Genomic DNA, 24,023 nt, shown 5'->3' with positions numbered 1-24,023 from the left:
CACAAATACTTCCCTATTATCATACAAATACTTTGTTTTTGCTTTTTATTCATTTTATCTGCTGTCTGTTCTTTCACTCTAAATCAAATATGTAATTGAACACCTTTTTTGTAAGGCCCTGTTATTTTCTTTCCCTCTTCATTTCCCCTCCCTCTATTCTTACTTTTTCTAATCCTTTACAGTCTGTACATACATACGTACTGAGTCATTTCAGTCATGTCTGACTCTTTGCTACCCTATGGACTGCAGCCTGCCAGGCTCCTCTGTGCATGGGATTCTGCAGGCAAGAATACTGGAGTGGGTGGCCATGTCCTCCTCCAGGGGATCTTCTTGACTGAGGGATTGAACCTGCATCTCTTAATTCTCCTGCATTGGCAGGTGGGTTCTTTACCAGGAGCACCACCTGGGAAGCCCCTCCAGCCTATTTCTCAAGTCCACCAGCACTGATCATGAGTTTGAACTCACAGAGGATACTGAGAATTAAGACGCTAATGTTGACAGTGAGGATGTAGGAACAGGCATTGCCTAAAGGCGTTATGCAAACACATGACCTGTAGACATAAATGTGCCCTACCTGGTCCCTTCTGTCTCCTTTCTTCTCTTTCATGTCTTACACCTACAAGGAAATTAGGTGTGGTTTACTCTTGAAACTTAAGCAAGTAATTTAACTTATCCCCACGTGCCTACCTATCCACTACACCTGCTACACACACCAAAGCTGTGGCTTTGCTCCTCGATGAGGAGATCCAGTTACTTGTGGGATCACAGAAAGGTTAACCCACAAGTACCGTTTTTTAAGTTTAAAATAGAGCCTCCATTTCCTTCTGAACATTTCCTGCTACATTTTTAAAAAGCTACAATAAAATAAGAGAAAAATATATTAGTTCAAGTGGTTTTAATCTTAGTGTAAATGACCAGTAATAAGAGATTATGGTGATCACTTCATAAGAAAGAGTGGTGATAAATTTCACAGAGTCATTTATAAATGCTAAACCAAAGTTCACACTTTTACCACAAAATATGAAAATAATCCCTGGGACTCAAGACAGGGTTATTAATTCTCCTTTCCCCTTTCTTTTACTCTGTGAGAAGCTGGCCTACGGGACATCATCCCTTCCTTTTTGTTTTCTTTGTTTTTTTCCATCAGGAAACATACTAAATATCTTTCTTGGGATGAAATGAATCTTATTTTATATTATCACCACACATATAAACCCAAAGCCACAAAGAATACTCAGAGTTCATTTAAGATGGATACTTATCCATTCAAAATCTGGAATAAATGGCAACAGAAAGTGAGTTAAAGGCATGTGTTAATCTTCTTCCTAATGGACTAATGCAAGGTGGGACAAAATGACTACAAGTAAAAATAATAAACAAACAAACAAACAAACCCACCAAACTTCTTAGCATTGAAACACTGGAAAAAGTTGAATAAATGTGGAAGTTTTACCACTCCCCTGCACCAGTGTGCGTGTTCACATATAGCAAATATGACAAGATGCTAACATTTGTTCTAGCTCAAGAGTATATGGGCTTTTGATGTGTTATCTTTACATTTTCCATACTTTTAATTTTCCCGTAAATTTCCAAAAATAATGAGAAAAGAAAATAAAGAAATATGCTGCAAAATTATAAGATTTAGAATGATCATAAAATTTTAAAGCATGAATATTTTAAAAAACATGGATATTGTTAAAGCTATTTATGCAATCACTGATCAGGTCATTTTGTAAAATTTAATTTTGAAATAATTCCAGGCTTTCAGCAAAATTGATGTCTTTCATTTAGTTTCCCTTACTGTTAACAACTCATATAAACTATAGTACTATTCTCAAAAGCCAAAAAATTAATATTGATACAACACTACTAATAAACCTTATATAAATTTCACCAGTTTCTCCCTTCATGTCCTGTTCTTGTCCCAGGATACAACCCAGGATCCTGTCTTGCTTTCTGCAACTGTGGGATCAGGTCATTTTTGACCAAACATATCCCCTCTTCTCTCTACCTCCTTACATTCAATAGAATACTTCTCTGCCTGACTCTTCCACTGGCCTTGTCCAAAGATCTGTATTTATATATTTAATTTCAGTTGTAGCAAACTAATGGCAGATACTTAATTAAAGTAAATGAGGTGTATCAACACGGAGAAGTTAATTTCAGAACCAACTGGTGTGATAAACAGAAATAATCTTGGTTTGTTTGCATATTGACATACTTTTTCATTGAATGTAAAAATTCAGTTCAAGGAACAAATAGTTTCCTGACCTTTAAAATACTCCTTCAGAAGACTAATAAATGCAAACCACTTGCTTTGGAGAATGTTTACAAAATGCTGCCAGCCCTACATCGTCAATCTCTGCTAGATCTTTAGCAAGGCGCCTACTATCTACATGCTGACTGTGCAAAGTGCGGTCTACATCAGGCTTCTGTACATCAACAGAAAGAGTACTCAGTGATGACATGTGCTAGCAAAGCATATCCAGGTATTTTTATCCAGCTGGAAATAATCTACGGTTACTAGAAAATCAGCAAGCATTGTTAGATACATCCAGAAGTCAATGTGCATAATAGTGAAGCACGAGGATTACTCAGAAAGTGAGAAAGGAAAAATTTTTCAAGTGATTAGATGACTAGGAAAAAAATTCTGTAAGTCTGGTCCACGAAAGAAGATGATTAGAAATCTTTTCATTTCTAGTTCCTTCAACTAATTATGTTGAAGCATAAAAAACAAAAAAAACAAAAAAAACCCGGCACTTGAGAATTTTTTTTTTTTTGGCTGCACCATGTGACATCTTAGTTCCCTGACCAGGGATCAAACCTGTGCACCCTGCAGTGGAAACACGGAGTCTTAGCCACTGGACTGCCAGGGAAATCCTTGCACTTGGGTATTCTAACCATGAAAATAGCTGGTTTTTCCCCTCTTGATCAGAATAGGTAAGTGGTTCAGATCTTATTTAATTACATCCTATTTTGTAATATGCCTATATCTGTATCTGTTATTAAAGTTGTAATATAGGACAAGATTAAGGTATGAAACAAAATATAGCAAAACTGTTAAGAGAACTACATGGACACCACTGTTTAAGCTGCAGGGATGTTCTTCCCAACAAAGTTACTAAAAAGTCTAGCTCTCAAAATTAAAGTCCGGTTGGCTAGTCGACCTGCTAACACATATCCCTTCTCTGAAGCACCTGATGGTTTCCCATTGGTGAGATTTCCAGGAACTCTCATCTAGGCCTCATCAATAAGTAAAAGCTGGAACTTCTAGTCTAATCCAAACGTATTCTCTGGACATGAAAAAATGATAAGCAGCAGGAAAAGATTTTATTTTTTTTTTCACATAAAGAAAGGCAGAAAGGCTATTTATACTTAGCCTGGGAAAGGCTACCCACTCTAGTATTTTGGCCTGGAGAATTCCATGGACTTTATTTATAGTCTATGGGGTTGCAAAGAATCGGACATGACTTTGACCTTCACTTGTCTGGAAAAGGTATTTTTTTGAGAAATGTTTTAGAACTCTTGGATCCTAGAAAAACTAAACTGAACATACCAAAGGAAAATGCTGGATATGCTTTGCCCCTTTCTTCCCCTCCAATCTGCCACCATGCTTGCTGTTTTTACAGTGGTGTCAGTTTGTTAGGGAAGTAAAACTTCACTGGATCATGTAGCTTTACTTAAAAAAAAGCAGACTAAGAAATCTGTGCATACTGGAAAGTGTGTAACAATCTGCTTATAGAGGAAAGAATAACTGTAAATATATACTTTGAAAGTTTCTTAGATGAACACAGTAGCTAGTTAACTTAATGAGGAAACTGCTGGTGGATTAATTTTTTTTAAGTCAGTCACATGAATAGAAAAACTGGTATCAAAACACTGTTGAAAACAAAATGGCTTCCTAAGCAATTCACTGCAATGGCTTAGAAACCGATATTCATCTACGTGATCCAGGTTTTTAAAGACTGGTTTAATAGAAACCAGAAGCTAGGAGATGTGTTATCGCTCCCCGTGCACCCTGGAGAACCCCTGGACAAATCACTTAATCTCGGCATCCTTAAGTAAGGGAGTTCAGACTAGCTCAATGGGCCTCAACCTAGGGTTCTCTGATACGCAAGGAATCCCATATAGTAATGCTGGTCCATGAGGGATGTTCAGTATTTCAAAAATCCTCAAAGAAACTTAAATGAATTTGTTGGAGACAGGACTGAGATATACTAAGTTTTTTGGTTACAGTCATATCAACTCGGTACAGTCAAGTTAGCTATTTTATCCTAAATACAGCATGTGTGGATGATGGAGCTGGATAAAAAGTGTTCCTGATAAAGGAGAGGGTGATCTCTCAGACAGTTTTCAGCTCTAAAATTAAATGCTCTACGACCTCAGCATTCATGGGGTATGACTGAAGTGAAGGGTCATGGGAGAGTGAAGGGGAGGAAGATACAAAAACACAAATATTTATTGAGGAATTTAATAAATTTGTGCCAAGGAATGTGTGGAGTACTGTGTGTACATTATCTCACTTAATCCGCTCAACAGCCCTGTGGATTAAGTGTTTTTGCCTTTATTTTGGAAATGAGCTGTGTTGTAACTTTTACCAGGATCAACTGCCAGCAAGTAGCAGGGCTGGGATTAAGACTGTCTGCCTCTTTCCAGCACCATGTTGCTTTATAAAAACTACTGCTGTTAGCTAGCTCTTAGTAATTTCATTTTTCCAATTGGTAACAGGGTTGGCAATAAATGCTTTTTCCTGTCCCCTCTCTCTTGCTTGGTCTCGGTACCTTAGGCCAACATAGCCTACAGGTCCAGGGGCCCAGCCAGAGAGCAAAAGAACATCTAAGATGTGTCTTCAGTCACTCATCGCTGGCAGGGTTGCTATGCCAAAAACTTTCCTAGCAAACAGCCTTCTGGCTTATGTGGATGAGAAGGCAATTTGCTGTGACCACAGGCAAAACTAAATACTGTCACAAATTCAGTGGAGTGGGAGAAGAGTAACTTCTAACCCTCTTCTTTTCCCACAGTTCCAGTGCTATGGGCGACAATAATTCTGGTCCATTTCACCTAATACTAACTTATAAGGTGCCACTGTTAGGATGCAAAGGAAACATTATTAAGAAAGAGATGTCTAGTATCTAATCACTAGGACCGGAAACTTTCTTCTCCAATAGCATTTGCACAGTGAGATATCCTTCTGTTAATTAACAGAATTTATGTTGTCTCAAACACCCTTTTCCCTCCTGTCCAAGAAACACTGTTTTAATATGTGTATATGAGAAAGTTTTATTAGTTGTCCCCTTTACTCCCTCAAATATATCTAAATCTAGAAGAATGGTTCTTTATCATATCTTTGTTAAAGCTAGGAGAAGAAATAAAAAGCAGTGTTTTTTTTAAAAAGTATTTTTTTTCCTATAGTACATAAGACGCACAAAGTTTAGTGCGATGGGACACACTTCTAAAATACATAACCCGAGGCCAACAGTTTTCTAGAATCTAGATTAAGTTTGGGATTTAACTAAAAACAATAGGGAGGAAGACTACTACCTGAAGACAAGATCTGAAGGTGAACCTACTTGGAAGAGTATAATAACTATGCCAGATTTCTCATTAGAAGGGAGCAGAGCCTTACGAAGACTCCACATTCCCCAAGAAAACCATATTTACACAATTAACAATTCTTTTGTTGGAAAAAAAAAGCTTTCCTTATTGCACGCGGACACATGTGGGCTGTGTAAAAATATAAGAGATGTGTAACCCACGGTAAACACAAAGTAATGATCTTAAACAGGCCAAATCCTTGAACTCGTCATTAATAAATGTCTCTCCTGCATTCAGCTACCCGGGCTGCTGGGAGCCTGTTTTCTTCAAGTACTTCAAACACGGAAATCCAGGAACATTTATTATTTTAATCCATTACAGGCAGTGCTTGATTTAACTTTATTGGTTGTGGTGGTGGTAGTGGTTATAAGTGGGGGTATAGCAATGTTCTTTTACACATCATTTCAAAAGGGCTTAATTATATTTTATAGTTTGGGCCAGGAATTCTGCTTGTTTTTTTTGTCTAACAAGGTTCAAATGGAGTTCAGGTCGGTGATTAATCAGAAGAAAAAGTCGGAGATGGCTATCTGTCTGAGATGAGCTCATCTCCGTCTATGAAAGGCTGGGCAGGTACATGGTGTTCGCTGCGCCACAGCCCATGAGCATGCTCAGACATCTGAAGATGGCTGCTCATGGGACGAATTTTACTTTTCAGGCAGCCTGGAAATGAACACATCAGAAATCTCACCCAGTGGTTTTCTTCTAAATTTCTGAAGTTACTATCCTAAGGTATTTAAAGGCTTCCCATTAAAATCCAAAGCAGTAAACTTAGTAACCTCACAGCACTAAAAAAAGTGTACCTGAATAACAAAAATCACGCGACAATAAAAAAAAGAAACACATAAACCCTTTAGCAGAAAAATTTTAAATATTCCAAATGAAAGATGTCAACTTCATATAATTTGGTTAAGCAAAATAAAAAAATATGACCATAGAAATATGCCTGAACATCATATATCTACTAGTAAGTTTTTTTTTTAATATCATGAGGGGGTGAAAAAAGATAATTTCTAAGATAGCAGTACTAACATTATTTATTATTGTCCAAAATTCTATCTAATCATATATTATTGATAACAATTACAGCCAAGAGAATAAAATCTGTATGTTGGGATTTCTTTTCCATTGCATATAATTTCTAAGAGAGAGGACAAAAAAACTACTCACCAAGAGACTTAGGCATTTACCTTTTTTATTTCCCACTGTATTAGAGGAAAAAATAATGGGACATTATTTGGAAAAAAAAGTTATGAGAACTTTACTTTTTCCACATATTTCCCATTCAATTTTTAGAACATCCTATGGGTTTGTGAATGTCTCAGTAGGTGACCATTATGCACAGAAAAATCATCATTGAAAAAAAATCAGTAATTCACAGGTAATTTAAGAGCAAAAAAAGGAGGACAGGCCAGTTCATCAGTAGCAACTTTGAACCTTGTTATAAAGTAATAGGAGGGAATCTGACCAGGATTAATAGTGGTCCTCAGTGCTGGGATGAGGGGTGTCAGGTTTCACAGACTCTAGGCCATCTGTTCTGCCTGCCTACATTTTACTTCTGCAAAACCATAAACGTACCTCTACCTCAGGGACTATAGAGAGGCATTAGAATTCTTCTGCTTTTCATTATCACAAGATTCAGTAACTCATTTCATTGTCAAGATAATCCCCTTTTACTCTTTCTTTTGCGCTTGCTGGGTATGCCAAAATGACAAATAAAACCCCAGATGTTACAGACCCAATGAGGTCTCCACCTTTCCTTGAGTGTTGGGTTTAAGCTACTTGAGACACGGTGTCAAATATGACAGGACCCTGATGCCCACACCCAATATTCATTAAGGTTTGTTAGTGATTTGTATAGCTGTCTACAAGCTGTACTTCCACTTCAGTCCTCAGTGGCTGTTTAAAAGTTAAGTGTGTCCTCTGGCTTTAACTGTTGAAGAATTCATTTCCTATTGTTCAGGCATTGGAAAAAGATGCTATTTCTTTCTAAAAGTAACAAAAATCTTTGGGGTGTTGTAAATGGCTTGTTATTGCAATATATTATTTTAGGTAGTCATATTTAATTTAATGTTTTATTTCCCCTCAGGCTTACTTGCATTTCTGCAGCATCCACTGGCTATGACAACGCCTTAGGAGACTGTCCTCAGGAGAGTCAGTTGACTCTGGAATGAAAAGCTGGAGCTCCGCTCTGTATCAATTAATGACCTAGTTTCACTTTTCAGGACATGAAAAGGAGCTTTAGTTCTTTACATTTTTATTGGTCCTGAATGCAGTGAACATGAGAAGAGGCATTTGTATCCGTGAAGAATAATGTGGTTATGCTTGCTTGCTTTCTACTTTTTGTTTATACACAAAGATAAGTACATATGGATGACAGAGGCTGGGGTAGTGAAAGTTATTTAAACCACAGTTCTTTGACTAGGAATTCAACTTATTGCTTTCTGCATGGATGAAAGTCCCCTAAGTCCCTATGGAAAGGGGATTTTTGCAATTTTTCCTTGATTCGGACTAACATGCCAGCCAAGATGGCCTCACTCAGGCTCTTCCCCAGCCCTCTGTGCCACCTAACTTGTTCATACCCTATTCTCCCTTTTCCTCATCTACAGGGAGCTTGCTAATAGGCATGCCCCTAAGAAAGAGCAAGGCAGCTTAAAGCCCAGCTATTTCACAGCCTGAATTGTGTACCCTTGTTTGCCGAAATCTAAGAAGTGCCGCCCTAATAGAGCCATAATTTACTCTGACAAGGAGAGCTAAAGTCTGCAGCTCACTCTCCACCCTGCCTGTGCAAAGTTCTATACTGTTGGTTCGGAATTTATAGCTATATACTTAAGGTTTCTCCAAAACGCCATACTTCAAACAGCAAAAAAGACGAGATGTGTGTGTGTGTATGGGGCGGAGGGTGGGGGGGGGGGGCGGGTTGTTATATTTTTTTAAGAAGAACATACTACAGAATGGGCCAGATTTAATGGACAGTAAAAGAAATGTCTGCCTCAAAATGTTTCAGGAAATAAGATAAAAATTTAAAACAAGATTAATTTCGTTATCAATAACATAATCATAGAAAATTTTGCAGCATTATACACAATCATAGAAATTTTGGGGATTATATACCAATTTAAAAAAATACAAGCATTACATCTTGTATGTAAAGTTCTAAAATCAGAACTTTAGGGCCATTTTACCAAAGACACATGGGAGAATATAAGTATTCTAGCAGAAATATGAGTTGGGTTATTATAAGTCACTGCTACACTAGCATCTGTAGAATGGAATTTTAAAAAACCCACGTCCCTTGAAACTCGGATAGTTTAGGGCCACGGAATAGTACAGAAAGCTAAGAAGAACTCACAGACTTTCTTTTAAAGTGGAAAATATTTAACCATTTCATTCTGTTTCAAATGATGAAAACATTTCAGAGAATAATCTGTACATATTTTGTTGTAAAAACCAGTAAATGAACATAAAAGCATTTCAGATTTAAATGTACTGAGAATGTCGTGGGGGAGAACATTAACTTTTCTCTCTCATTCTTTTATTATTTCCTTTCTGCACACACTTCCCATAAGCTTATGACGGTTTAGATGATTAAAAAAAATATAATCATCAGGCAAACTCAAATATTTTTTGTACTTTTCACAAGTGAAGAAACATGCCTACGACACAGTCCCAATTGTGTTTCTCTAAATATTACTTAGAATGTAAGATTCCTCTAGCATTACAAATCTATTTCAGCTCCTAAATTAAAACTCATCTGGAAAGGACTGTTTTACCCTGTTTATATAACATTGTCACATAAAGAGTGTTAAAAAAAATATTTCACTAAAAATAGCTTGCGTAAGTTAGGGATTAGAGTAGTTTCTGCTGCTATAATTGTTCCTTTGTAGTTTTTTCCATGATGTTTTTGCACAGTGTTTTTGACTGTGTTTATTAAAGTCAGCACATCAAAAAGGATCAAAGAGAAAGTGAGTGAGAACCAAAGAAACCCCAAGTGTGCTGTCTCATTGGGGAGTTATGCAGATTCGCATAAACAAGTGCAAATTGTTGAGGTTTTAATGAAAATTTTCTACAATTATTTTATCTTAAGTCATTCTATACAATAACATCTGTACAGCAGATGGCTATGCTGTACCAAAGCAATGCTCCTTTTTCTTTCTCTGTTTAATAGTACATCTGAGATGACTACTTTTGTCACTGTGCTCAATTTGGTTCAGCAAATAATTTGAAAAGTGCAGCTGCTGCAGATGGTCACAATAGTTATATAAACTGTAAAATCAAAGACACAGTTAAGTATTTCTGTATTAGATTCAAACTATAAAAATCTGACATTAACTCCATTGGGCTCAAAGATACACTATTAAAACTTCTGGTTGCGTACAGAACGATGTCACTGGAAAATACAAAAAGAAATACGACTACTGGTAGGACATTTTTTTTTGGCTGGAAAATACTTTTTACAACTTACCAAAAATAAACCTTGAATATATATTTGCATATATTTCATCCAAGTTGCAAAGCATGAATTTTTAAGATAGGTAAATATACAATTAAATGAATGTTCAGAGCTTAAATTATATTTCACTTCTTAAAAATTTTCCTTGGTAGAAAATCAATGTCTGAAAAATACATAGTAATCTCTTAATTATAATTTCCTAGAAATCAACCTACAACAATAACTAGAGCTTTCAATCTCACTTCATTTAATCATAATTTATTATTATTTTGCCAACTTTGTTTTCTTTTTTTTTTCAAGCATGCCATCACATTAAGCAGAAATGTAGATAAAACAGATTTGGTATTTGTTACACTCATACTAAAACTATTTCTATCCATATTAATTAAATGGCTAACTTCAATCTGATTGATTTGTTGATGCAAGTAACTACTTAAGAACATTTGCTGCACACTACAGATTATAGTTATATAAAGTATTTCTTAGTCAAGGGTATAGTTTCTACTGCATTTAACTAGATTTAAGAGTTATAACTATAAAAAGAATGGGGTACTAAAGGGAAAAACAAGTTACACAACCAGAATGCATCTACTACTTTGAAAAGGTCAGTGAGAAGATTTTAATTATATTTTAGAGAAACTTACTGAGAACAGACACTATTGAATATGAATAGCAAATGAATGAAACAAGAAATGAGGATGACTGAGCACAGTATATATTAAATGCTTTCATTCTACTTCAGTCCTAACCTTTCCTTGCTATGATTCAGGTATAACTGGAAAGATGTGGGAATGGTCCCAGTGTGGTCTGGATTGTAATTTATTTGTGGATAAATCAGACATTGCAGCCTTCAGTGCTTCATAGTCTTTCATGTACCATGGACCTTACATTTTTCATTTCTAACTTTTAAGACAATAAAAAAATACAGTGCTTTTAAGCTGGCTTGGTCACAAATACTTCTGGTAAGAAAGAAATAAATCATTTATTTTTTGGCCTAAAATTCATACTTCTCAACTACAAAACTGCTTCTTTATCTCGTCAACTACTGTGCCCAAACTGACTATACAATTAGTCCCAGCTGCCACTTTTTAGTAAGCAACTGAGTTGCATAGAGTTTCAGGATTTACTTTATCCCCTATACTACCCCTCTAGCCCCACTTCTTCCCTCCAAATTAAAGTGGAAAAAATGTTTTCCTTTTGCTACTTTTACTTTCAGAGCAGAGTTTCCGGCTTCAGTGCACTGAACTTTAACAGTAGCAGTTTCTGTAATTGAAAATGGTTATTCCCCACTTTTACCTTGTTTTTTCTCTTCCTCTCCTCACATTCCTTCTACCTACTCTTTTTGATTCAGTGTGAAAAAGCACCAAACAATGTAGGCATGGTAACAAAAGAGGACAATGTAGATGTCACTGCCCATTAATTTCTCACCTCTCCACTCGTCAAGGACATTCAGTTGCCAGGTCCAGGCTCCTTTGCTCAGCTAGGCACTGAAGCAGGGCCTTTCCTTGCAGGTGTTGCTGTCTGAGAATCTTCAGTGGCACTGTCTCTGCAAAGTTGAACCTTGGCTTCTATTACTTTTGGTGTAGCATTTCCGCCACCAGAGCAATTTTTTTTTTTTTTTAATAAATTGTTACCAATGACTTAATGGAGCACATCGGAATCACCTGTAGGGTTTGTTGGAAGACGTATTTCTGGGCGCCATGCCCAGAATTTCTGATTCAGTAGGTCAGTAGAGTCAGAATTTGCGTTTCTAACAAGCTCCCAGATGCTGCTGGTTCCGAGACTACACTTTGAAAGCTACTACTTGGATGGTTTGCAAAACCTGATGCTTACTCTGTTCTTCCGCTACAGCTATGTTAGGTAAAAAGAAATTTGGGAATGAACAGTTTTAAAGAAGTCTGTAGGAACACGCCTGAAGAGGTAGACAAGAACACTTTGGGGCATAAAATACTTAGGCTTAAATAATTTGTTGTAGCACTTTCTTTAAAATAAGGCAAGAAACCAGAAATGTACCCATCTCTAATGGTTCTTGAAACTTTTTGCCCCTACATAATACAAACCTTCAACATTATGCAGTTTTAGATGTTAACAAGTCATTGACATTTCTCTTGCCCCTTTACTGTGACTTACCAGGTACTTTCTGCGCTGCTTTGACATTAAGGCTTCCACTGACGGTGGATAAAGATGCCAACAGGCATGGTTTATTAGGATGGGGGACAGTTTCCACGGAGACCACAATCTGAGTAGTATGAACAGAAATTTTTTGAAAGCAGGAAATCGTTCTCCATATGTTTTCTTGAAATGGAATCTTTTGTGCTCCATCACCATGAACTTTAAGCTTGGATAACTTCCCACGGTAACATTTGGAGGCTGGAAGCGCATCCTTACTCAGCACAGTGTCTGACGGTGCTGAGGACGCTTTGCTGTGTACATTTTTTATCTTCTTCAAAAAATGGTTTATTTGATCCAACTTGGTAAAACTCAGGTTTGCTTTCAAAGGCTTTGATATATCCAAGTTGATGTCTGCTGTAGAAGTGAAAAGGGTAAGAAAATTACTGAAGCTCTCTTATTGCAAATAAGCCTTTACTTCCCTGTCAAACTCCTATTTCAGTTTCCCGACACCTGTACTGTGGACTCATTAGGATGCCAAGATGTTATAATTCTTTTACTTACCACCTATTCTTTCCATGTAGTTACTTGAAGGAACACTTTTCCTGCACTACTCTCTTGCCTACATTCCTGTTCCAATCATGTGACTGTCTGTTCCTAAAGACTGAAGGCCACACATGGACATCTACCCTCTACCCTCTACTTGGAGGCAAAGTTGAGCAGCCTTTCCAGTTTGTTACTGGACTGACATTCTTCCTTCTGGGGTTAAAAGGACCTGCCTTAGAACCCAGCACAATGTTTGACACAAATACTGGTATTAACAAATAATCTGTCCAACTGATTAACTGAAGTAGCCTCCCCACCACTGTCTGATAAAGTATATACACAAAAACGTTTGTTTCTCCTCTTCAACTCGCTAAAACCCAGAAAAGTCCCTACATCTTTCCCTGTATTCTGTGTTGAACAAGTTTCAAATATCTCATCCAATGTAACCTGGGTAGACTGAGATCTCTTAAACTCCATTTTACATGTATCACACACCAGATGTCGTCCTTATCTGTCACTTAATCACCTGACATTAAGACGTTTCTGTTTTTGCATTCTCGCTTCCGTTTCTGTCATCAATAAGATGTAAGACTATATGGGTCGTGAGAGCAGAGTATGGCACTCATCTTTATACCCAGTGCCTGGCACAGTGCGTTTCTCATATGTATGTGTTCAGTAAATGGCTGAGTTTAACTGAACCTAATTAAGTATTCTTTTCACTGGAGCCTGATATAATACAAGACATAATCATAGATGAAGCTAGGAATAGCAAATTATCAAGCAGACAAAGCTCATATTCTGTTTTCAACAGGAGGACCTCTGTTCATCTTCTTCAGATTTCAGCACCTTAGAGTTTCGTCCTGGCTACCCAGGCTTGCTCCTGGTACCATTCCTCTTGTGTGTCTTTCCTTGGGTTTCTTTAATCAGACTAAGCAAAATTCTGAGAGAACTGCTTCTAGCTAACTGTCCACTGGAAAGGGTCAGACAGTTGAGTCAACCTTCTGCAATATTAAAATATTCTCTGTTCCCTATATTTATTTAAGCAGGAAATAAACACCCTAATTTAAAGAAATTATTTTTAACATCTTTATTGACATATTAACTCACATATACATACAATTTACCTATTTAAAGTGTACAAATCAATAGTTCTTATTATACTCACAAGATTGTGTACTAATCACTACTATCTAATTCCAGAACATTATCACCACCAATGGGGGAAGAAATTCCCATGCCGTTTAGCAGTCCCTACTCGTTCCTCACTTCCAACCCTCAGGCAACCAATAAGCTAATTTCTATCTCTATAGATTGCCTATTCTGGACATTTCATATAAACTGAATCACATAAAATCCTGCTTTTTGTGTCTGGTTTCTTTCAGTTAACATAATAAAAATTTTTAAGGTTCATTTGTGTTGAATCATATGTCATCAGTACATCATTCCTTTTTTTATGACTGACTAATACTCCGTCATGTGGATATACTGTAGTATACTGCTTATTCATTATCAGTTTGTGGACATTTGGGTTGTTTCTACTTTTTGGTTATTAATGAATAATATTTCTGGGGCTTCCCAAGTGGTGCTAGTGGTAAAGAGCCCGCCTGCTAATGCAGGTAGACCGACATAAGAGACACAGGTTCGATCCCTGGGTGGAGAAGATCCCCTGGAGTAGGGCACGAGAACCCACTCCAGTGGAGAATCCAATGGACAGAGGAGCCTGGTGGGCTCCAGTCCATAGGGTCACACAGAGTCAGACACGACTGAAGTGACTTAGCACACACGGATAATACTGCTATGAATGTTAATATGCAAATTTTTATATGAATGTTTTCAATTCTTTAAGGTATCTACCTAGAAGTGAAATTGCTGGGTTATATTTGATTACGGCAATCCTAGTGGGTGTGAAGTGGTATCCCATTGTGATTTTGATTTGTATTTTCTTAATGATTAATGTGGAGAAGGCAATGGCACCCCACTCCAGTACTCTTGCCTGGAAAATCCCATGGACGGAGGAGCCTGGTGGGCTGCAGTCCATGGGGTCGCTAAGAGTCAGACACGACTGAACGACTTCACTTTCACTTTTCACTTGCATGCATTGGAGTAGGAAATGGCAACCCACTCCAGTGTTCTTGCCTGGAGAATCCCAGGGACGGGGGAGCCTGGTAGGCTACCGTCTACGGGGTCACACAGTCGGACACGACCAAAGTGACTTAGCATAGCAATGATTAATGATGTTGAGCATTTTTTCATATGCTTATTGGTGATGTGTATATATTCTTAGAAAAATGTCTATCACCTTTGTTCATTTTTAAATTGGGTTTTTTGCCTTCTTATTAAATAGTATGAGTCTTTTACATTGATATATTCCAGATACAAGTTCCTATCAGATATAGGATTTGCAAATATTTTCTCCCATTCTGTGAATTGTCTTTTCAATTTCTGTGATTGTGTCATTTGCAGCACAAAAGATTTTAATTTTTGTGAAGTCCAACAGATTATTCTGCTTGAGCTTCTGGTGACATCAAAAAATCATTGCTTTATCCAAGGTGATAAAGATTCAGTTATGCTTTCTTTTACAAGTTGTATAGTTTTACCTTCTTACATTTAGGTCTATGCTGCTGCTGCTGCTAAGTTGCTTCAGTTGTGTCCGACTCTGTGCGACTCCATAGACAGCAGCCCACCAGGCTCCCCCGTCCCTGGGATTCTCCAGGAAAGAATACTGGAGTGGGTTGCCATTTCCTTCTCCAATTTAGGTCTATAATTACTCTCAAATTAACTTTTGTGTTTTGTGTGAGGTAGGGGTTCAACTTAAATTTTTTTTTGCATAGGGAAATCCAGTTATACCAGCATCATTTTTGAAAGGCATTATTTTTGACTTGCAGAACAGGTTGGTGGGCAAAATATTTTAGGGTACTGCATGATTCAAATGACTCATACATTGTCCTGCTCTGCCTGCATAGTTTTTTATGTGGGCTTCTAAATTTTGTGACCTCGCAGAAAATAATACCACCTTTTACCACAATGAAAAAAATGAGCAATCTTAACAGATGATAGCAGCAACAGAAAAACTAAACAAAGCCAAAGTGGAAAGAAGACTCAGATTAAGTAGAAGGGGCCAGAAGCTATCTGCTTTTGCCTGGATTTATGAGATTTAAACTAAGGGTCAGAAGTAGCCATAAAAACAATTCACTGACCTACTCAGGAGTTTGCCCAAATATCTACCTAATCAACTGCTGAGCCTAAGGGATCCACTTTCCCTGACTGTAGATTGGCAAAACATCCATAGAATGGTATGCATGAGAGCTGCTGAGTGCTATCTCAACATGGATTCTTGTATCTCAGATATGGTGGTCCCAGGGGCACAAGAAAAAACAAGAAAACCCAAACTATTTATCTTTGGTTATTTGCGTAACTTGTCCTTTTAGACTCTTTGAGTCATTTCTTCCCGAAAAACCTTTCTTGATCACTGTGGCGGACTGAGACGCCTCTCATTCATTGCTTCCAGAATATCCTGATTGTGTCATCATCAGATATCTATTTATTTTTATAGCTACTGCTTAGAGTCCAGATAACTATGAGCTCCTGAAAAATAAGGGCTGTTCTACATCTTAATATTCTGAGTGCATAGGTGGTGCTAGTGGTAAAGAACCCACCTGCCAGTGCAGGAGATGTAAAAGATGCGGGTTCAATCCCTGGGTAGGGAAGATCGCCTGGAGGAGGGCACATGGCAACCCACTCCAGTATTTTTGCCTGGAAAATCCCATGGACAGAGGAGCCTGGCAGGCTATAGTCCACGGGGTCACACAGAATTGGACATGACTGAAGTGACTTAGCATGCATGCACAAGTACAAAATGGATATTTAATGATGTAATGAAGAGGGGAAAAAAAAGGAATGGATTTTTTCTTCCTACTTAACTCCCACAGGCTCATCAAGTCAATTCATCCAGAACAATCCATCACATCCTCTCATTGTTGGTTCTTCTTGTTGTTTAGTCACTAAATTGTGTCCAACTCTTTTGTGACCCACTGGACGATAGCCCGCCAGGCTTCTCTGTCCATGGGAATTCCTCTCACACATGCTATGTTCTCTGTCTCATTTAATAACTCTAATCTACCAACTGGCTCAAATAAAAAAATCTGACTTTTTGACTCATTTCATTCCCTCTTTTCCTGGTCCAAATCTACTCAATGATTAAGTTCTGTCAATTTTATTTCCAAAATAATTGCCTGAATCCAATCTCTTTCTCTCCAGCATTCCAACCACTCCCCATTTTTTCCCCTTCATGCCTTTGATATTCTTCAGCTAATATAAAGCCTCCTAAAGGTTTCTCTGTCTAGACCGATTCCTGTTAATCCAGGCTACGGAGTAATTTACAAATGATTTGTTTCAAATGTGATCCTGACTGGTTTACTATTGCTTAAAACTGTGTAATGGCTTTTACCTATGGGATAGAAGATGAAGCTCCTTAGAATGGAAAAAAAAGATCCTGCCTTTTCTTATCCACAGCCATTGCCTGCCTCAAATATTAAAGCTCCAGAAATATCAATGAGTTTACAGAGCCCACATCCCCCAGCCCGTGCGATGTCATACCATTAGGCCTTTGATCACATCGCTCCTTGGTCTAATGTACCTTTTCTTTGCCTAATGCCTAATCTCCAGGAAAATGCTCAACATTTTCTCCAAGTTGTTCCACAAAGCTGGTCCTACATAAGTATCTTTTGTGAGATTATGTCTCCCACCAATAGAGAAGATCCTTGAGTATACATTTTTCATCTTTAATACCTAGTGTTGGGCCTCAAACTCAGCATGAAGCATTTATTTGGTCACTTCGTGTTGGAGCACGCCAGAACTCTCTAATCTGGTTCTGTGGGAGGCAGAATTCTGAAGATGACCCCCTTCTGTCAAGATTCCTATCCCCTGGTTATTGACTCAAACACTAAGCCAGGTACTGCTGTGCTGGAAGGGATTTTATAGGTGTGATAAACATTCCAGGTAAATTGAATTTAAGCCCAAGATTACCTGGTGGGCTGATCTATTACTCGAGCCTCTTACAAAGTACAAGGAAGAGGCAGAAGGGGAAGTCAAGAGAGATTTGAAATGGGTCTATGATCTGTCATTGCTAGTTTGAGGATAGTAGGGATCATGTGAGAAGAAAAGGGTGCCCTAGAGGTGAGGGATGGTGGCACTGGGCACCACTAACAAGGAATTAGGGACCTGAGTCCTACCACCACAGGAAGTGGATTATACAACAGATGCAATGAGTTTGGAAGTGGAATCTTCCACAGAGCTTCTAGATTAGAGCCCAGCCGAACTGACATCTTGATTTTGGTTTTGTGAGATTCTGAGCAGAGAATACAGCTAAATTCAAATGGACTTCTGACCTAGAGGATTGAGACAATAAGTTTGCGTTGCCATAAGCCACTGTATTTGTGGTAATTTGTAATTCATCAATAGAAAACCAATACAAATTCCATATGCTAATATGGAGTATTTCCAGTTTCTAATGTGATTATAAATTAAGTTTCAAGGCCTAGGAATGTTTGCCCTAGTTTCTTTTACCTTTTCCCTCCAAAGCAAAAAATTCTAATATAGTTTGCTTTTTCTCTTTGTTAGTTGCCAACTCCTTTTCTTTAAATATTATTTCAGGGTTCCAGGAAAGATGGAACTATAACATCTGGAGATATTACAACTTAAAAAAAAAAACCTACAAAGAGCAGCTATTTGAAGACTCTGAAAAGTAAATCGTAACAGGTAGATTGGCGAAGATGACTAAATTTCAAAATACCACCAAAATGGTTTGTTTTTTCTGGCAATATTCTATAGTCTGGGGCAGCCAAAAACCTGAAGGTGGGCATCAGGTGTGGATAGAGGGAGTAGTCAGAAAAAGCCTCTATTTCTGGCTTCAGTAATGGGAAGGGAATTCCTAATGCCCGTAGGGACTATGAAGATCCCTCATTTTTTTCTTCTTATTCTTGTACCACAGAAAATAGGAGACCATATATATACTTAAATCCATTTTATGAACCTATCATTACTGATACCAAAACCAGACAAAGATAACAAAAGACAACTACAGACTAGTATAGTATCCTTTAATTTCCCAAAGCAGTATCAAGAACAGTCCACATAATCATTAGGAATTAGAACAGTACAAATAAAAGTGATAATGAGATATCTACTAGAATGGTTAAAATAAAAAAAAAAAAACACTGACAATATAAGCTGCTGGAGATGATACGGAACTGGTGGGACCCTCATACATTGCTGGCGTAATGTCAAATGATACAGGCAATTTGGAAACATTTTAGTAGTTTCTTGTGTGTGTGTGTGTGTGTGTGTTATTCACTCAGTCATGTCCACCTTTTAGTGACCCCCATGTATAGCACCCTGCCAAGCTCCTCTGTCCATGGAATTCTCCAGGCAAGAATACTGGAGTGGGTAGCCATTCCCCTCTCCAGGCAATCTCCCTGACCCTGGGATCAAACTTAGGTCTTCTGTACTGCAGGCAGATTCTTTACTGTCTGAGCCACCAGAGAAGCCCCTTCTTAAGACTTATATGACCCACCAATTCCAAGCCTAGGTATTTATCATAGAGGAATGAAACTTATAATCACATAACTACTTGTACACAAATGTTTAAAGTAGCTATATTCATAATCACCAAAATGGAAACAACTTCTATGCCCTTCAATGGATGAATTCTTATATGGCACATCTATAAAATGGAACACTACTCAGCAATGAAAAGGAATGTACTACTGACAGATGCAACAAATCTCAAGGATAGATGTGACTTAAAGAAGCTAGTCTGAAAAGGTTACATGCTGTATGATTAGATTTGTATGACATTCTCAAAAAGACAAGACAAATAAAAATCCTAAAGTGACGGACAGCAGTAATTATCAGAGATTGGGGCTTAGGGGCGGAGAAGGCAATGGCACCCCACTCCAGCACTCCTGCCTGGCAAATCCCATGGACCGAGGAGCCTGGAAGGCTGCAGTCCATGGGGTCCGCCAAGAGTCGGACACGACTGAGCGACTTCACTTTCTCTTTGCACTTTCATGCTTTGGAGAAGGAAATGGCAACCCACTCCAGTGTTCTTGCCTGGAGAATCCCAGGGACAGGGGAGCCTGGTGGGTTGCTGTCTATGGGGTCGCACAGAGTTGGACACGACTGAAGTGACTTAGCAGCAGCAGTAGCAGGGCTTAGGGGCAAGTGTGATTACAAAGGACTACCATGAGAATTTAAGGTGGCAGAACTGTTCTGTATCTTGACTGTGGTAGTGGTTACATGAATCTATTCATGTATTAGAATTCACAGAACTATGTACCAATGAAGGACATTTTAATTTTTTTCTCTTTTATTTAAAAAATAAAAAAGAAACAAAATTCTTTCAATGACTTTGTCATATGCATGACAGGACAGTTTTTTCCACCCCCTTTACTTTTTACCCTCACATGTAAAGGGCTGGACTGTGTGTGCCCTTATGTCTAGGGGAGGCCCACTTTAGACCTAAGTGTTAACCACCTCTGTACTGGGCCAGTTTTTCAGGTTTACCTTCCATTCTCCATGGCCCTTCCAACAGTGTAGTAGAACACCTACACTAACACCTTTAATGGTGAGATCAGGGTGCCCTTTCTGCAGAAGGTGAAAAAGACACAATGCTACTCCTAAATGTTACAGAAGCCATAGGATAATTTCTAATCTTACTGACACCAAATACTGTGGCACATGAAAATTAGAGGCTTTAATTAAATAGTGAGACTAGAATCAGTTAAACCAGTAAAACTGAAAAGCACAGGTCAGTTTGGCACCATCTCAAGTAGTTTCATTAGGAAAGAGAATATAGTCCTTCCTAGGTCATGGCTCATATTACAAAATAAGTTTTAAAAGAAGGTTCTTTTTTATCAGTAGAAGTCAAATGCTGATAATTCAGAAAAATAAATGTGTATTAAAAGCTAGAAGCTAAATGTGTATAAAAAGCTAATCATATTTGTGAATTTCAACTATGAATCTATTTGAGTTACATTATCAACCTTATTCTACCAAATATGAACTTTAAAAAGTTTAAAAATCAGAAAGATCAATTTCCCAAAGCAACATCAATAATAGCTCACAATATTTATTCAGTACAAGTTTAACAGCTCAAAATGGGTTAAACTTTTTGCGCTGTCTCCTGCATCTTCTGCACTGCAGGCGGATTCTTTATCACTGAGCCACGGGAGAAGCTACATACAAAGCACAGTCTACGCACAAAGCACAAGACAAGTGTTATGTTAACTTTTTGTAAGAGACGACTAGATATTGAAAAGATTTAAATAATTTCCATTTTAGATGGTTTCTGTATGTCTGTCTGCATACAGTGCAACCTTTATGCATGGTTGCCCTCCGCTGGCCCACAAAGTCCCCCACTCTCAGCCCCCCAGAGCTGGAGTGTTGAACCACATTCTTTGCAAAACACAGCCTGTTCTATGTATAAACAGAGGAACTAGGGCAGTCCATTGGACAAGTCAGACAATACTGCAGGTCAAGAGCCCCCAAAGCAGAGCTTACAATGAAGCTATTCCTTTCAAAGTACCAGGTCCACGAAGAGATCTGTAGCATGTACCAGAGTGAGAAACACCACGAATGCAACAGCACTCTTTATTGCTTATAAAGTCCATCAACATGTGTGACTCCTTCAACTAAAATCACAAGCTCACTGTCACATCTGATAATTAAACAAATGCGTAGTGTTATTTCTATTTCCTAGTATAGAATTAGACTTTGACATCCTTTAACTAGTCAGGTACTTTTGGGGGTAGAAAATTACTGTCATTATTATAAATATTTGTAGTTTCATAATGGTAGGAAAACTTATTTTTATAAATGGGAAAACTATGCAAAAAATCTGGTATTTTAAATAAAAAATTGAACAATGATTTTCTCATCTTTCATACTTTTAAAAAATGATGAAAAACATTATCTTCACTATTAAGATGAAAACATTAAAGAAATGGACTATAAAAGTTTTACTCAAAAGACACAGTTGTAACTATATAAAATGATGATTTACAAGAACTGGAAATATAACTAGATAAAGAACCAGGCATAGATTGTTAATGTGAATTTTATTCCACATTTATCCAATTATTATCAGATTCTTGTTTTAAAGATTTAGAATTTTTTTTTCTAATCCTCAATGAACTTTAATAAATGGATTATTTTCAATGTTTAGATTTTAAGAATGTGTAGTAATAGTGAATTTCCCAGCTGAGTCATCCATTTTTCTGCCAGATCTAATTTCTCACCATCTCCAGAACACATTCTATATCTTTAAGTTACCAAGTAAACCCATGCCTGTCAATTATTAGACCTTAATTACCCTTCAAAACTTTCCTAAAGCTACCAGGAAACAGAATGATGGAATGATTATTGAGTTAAAAGGAGATTAGACAAATACAAATAAATTATACTTATTTTATGCTTCCATCACCCTAGGAGATGACTTAATAGGGAAAGGAAAAGAATCATATTGTAATAATGAAATCAGAGAGGGAATTCAAGCCCCAGAGGTGATTCCCCTAAGTTTATGTTAAAGCACACCTTGTGGGGGAGCAAACACCAACTGGAAAAGTTTCCTGAAAACTGTTCCAGCTATTTTCTCATTTAAAATGTTCCAACTTTACTTGACCCATTAGTCATCATATTACTTACATTTATGATGTATTTTGAAATCTATTACCCAAAACCCAATGGATTCAATATGGCTTGTTATACCCAAATCATAACATTTATGAAAGAAAAAATTCTTTGTTAAGTGCTTCTTCCTTTGGAATTTTATTTGTAAAAGACAACTTTTTTTTTTTTTTAAGACAAGTTGGGCTTGTGAGGAAAACAAGTCAGCAGCCATGGTGGCTATGTACAGACATAGGAATGACTGCCCCCCTCCACCACAGTAAATACAAATCAAAGAACAAATATTTAATCAAACTTGACTTTATGTGTTATTGTAACTCTAAATATTTTTTATTATTAGGTCATGGTTCATAGTACACTTCTTTTTCTTATTCAGCAATTGAAATTCAGATTTTTGTTAGTGTTCAAGTAAAGGTATTCATGATGATAATGGACAGTGGAGACTGAGTATTCACAGGTGTGAGAGCTAGAAAACTTGGAAATCTGCCCTTGACAATGAGATCAACATGTTTTCATTGAAGGTGTGAAGTGTAAAGATCTCAGTGGTGGCAGACATAAGTGTGTCAGTTAACAGTGGTACACCAAATGGAACTGGTTGTAGGCTGACACATGCACCGCTGAGGAGCCTCAGAGACATGACTGACACATGCCCTTGGGTAAGCCAGCAGCAGTTCATTGTGCTTATCACTGCGAACTGGGCATCATTATTACTACCATAATTGCTCATGTACATATTCTTATCATCAAGCATTGACTTTTTTTTGACTATACTGTCCTACCCCAAAAAATCACAACACAAAAGTTCTGATTAAAGGGTAAATGAATGGGTTTTCTAAAATGAATTTATCAAACTGAGCTCATCTAAATGAGCTTCTCTCCCTCTAAGTAGCTATCATAGAACACTAAGTACATTCCATTACTCCAATCATTGTGGCAGTGTTTTTGGTACTCATTTCCTTTTTTTTTCTTCCTGTTTTCAATGATGGCATATACTCATCCTTGGAGACAGCATATCTGAATTTTAGGAACAGCCAAATGTTTTGATACAAGGAAGCAAAGATTCCAGACTGAGGAAAGATTAAAACATAGAGAAGCCAATTTATAGAGACTACAACTGCCAATGAGGAGACAATTTGAGCATTATTAAAAAATAACGAATTCAGAGTAACAGCAAATAAAAACTATTGATAAATGGCCAACAAGGGAATATTTAGAAAATTAACTCATTTCTCCCCAGTTTTATTGATATATGATTGACAAATAAAATTGTAAGATATTTAATCTGTACACTATGATGATTGATGTACACTATATACTGCAAAAAAGTTCCCCCCCATCTGGAAAACCAAATTTATTTTTTTTTATGGGTAAATAAAGGGAAAGAAGTAAGCATTTATCCTACCTTTCTTAGGTAAACAGTTCTACTAAGCAGTCGAATTAAAATGTTAGTTTGCAACCTCCAATGACTTTACGTATTTAGCGTCCCTAACTATTAACATCACAAGAAGAAACCTTTAGACATTATGTGACTCCTGATGGAACAATATAAAACCTTTTATAAAACAGTCTTGCTAAAAATAAATAAATAAAATAAACAACCTGAATCAGATTGAGCCATCTACGGGTTTATATGCAGGGA

The 24,023-nt window shown here is 37.4% G+C and overlaps 1 protein-coding gene across 31 annotated transcripts in view; it reads right to left on the bottom strand.

The window, feature by feature from the left end:
- The window catches only part of VPS13B (vacuolar protein sorting 13 homolog B), an 805,974-nt gene that overhangs the window by 168,608 nt on the left and 613,343 nt on the right, over positions 1–24,023 (bottom strand). For 30 of the 31 annotated variants that reach the window (XM_086336078.1, XM_086336091.1, XM_086336075.1 and 27 more), the window contains one exon: positions 12,176–12,571. In XM_086336078.1, the coding sequence (XP_086192204.1) occupies positions 12,176–12,571 (396 nt within the window). The remainder of the gene's footprint in view (positions 1–12,175; positions 12,572–24,023) is intronic. The other variant, XM_086336079.1, reaches the window with a different exon arrangement.

This window comes from Bos grunniens, chromosome 14, assembly GCF_055505025.1.
Source record: "Bos grunniens cultivar Pamir isolate PY7600 chromosome 14, Bosgru_T2T1.0, whole genome shotgun sequence".
NCBI lineage: Eukaryota > Metazoa > Chordata > Mammalia > Artiodactyla > Bovidae > Bos > Bos grunniens.
The sequence above is the reverse complement of the archived record's forward strand: the minus strand, read 5'-3'. Positions and strand labels throughout refer to the sequence as shown.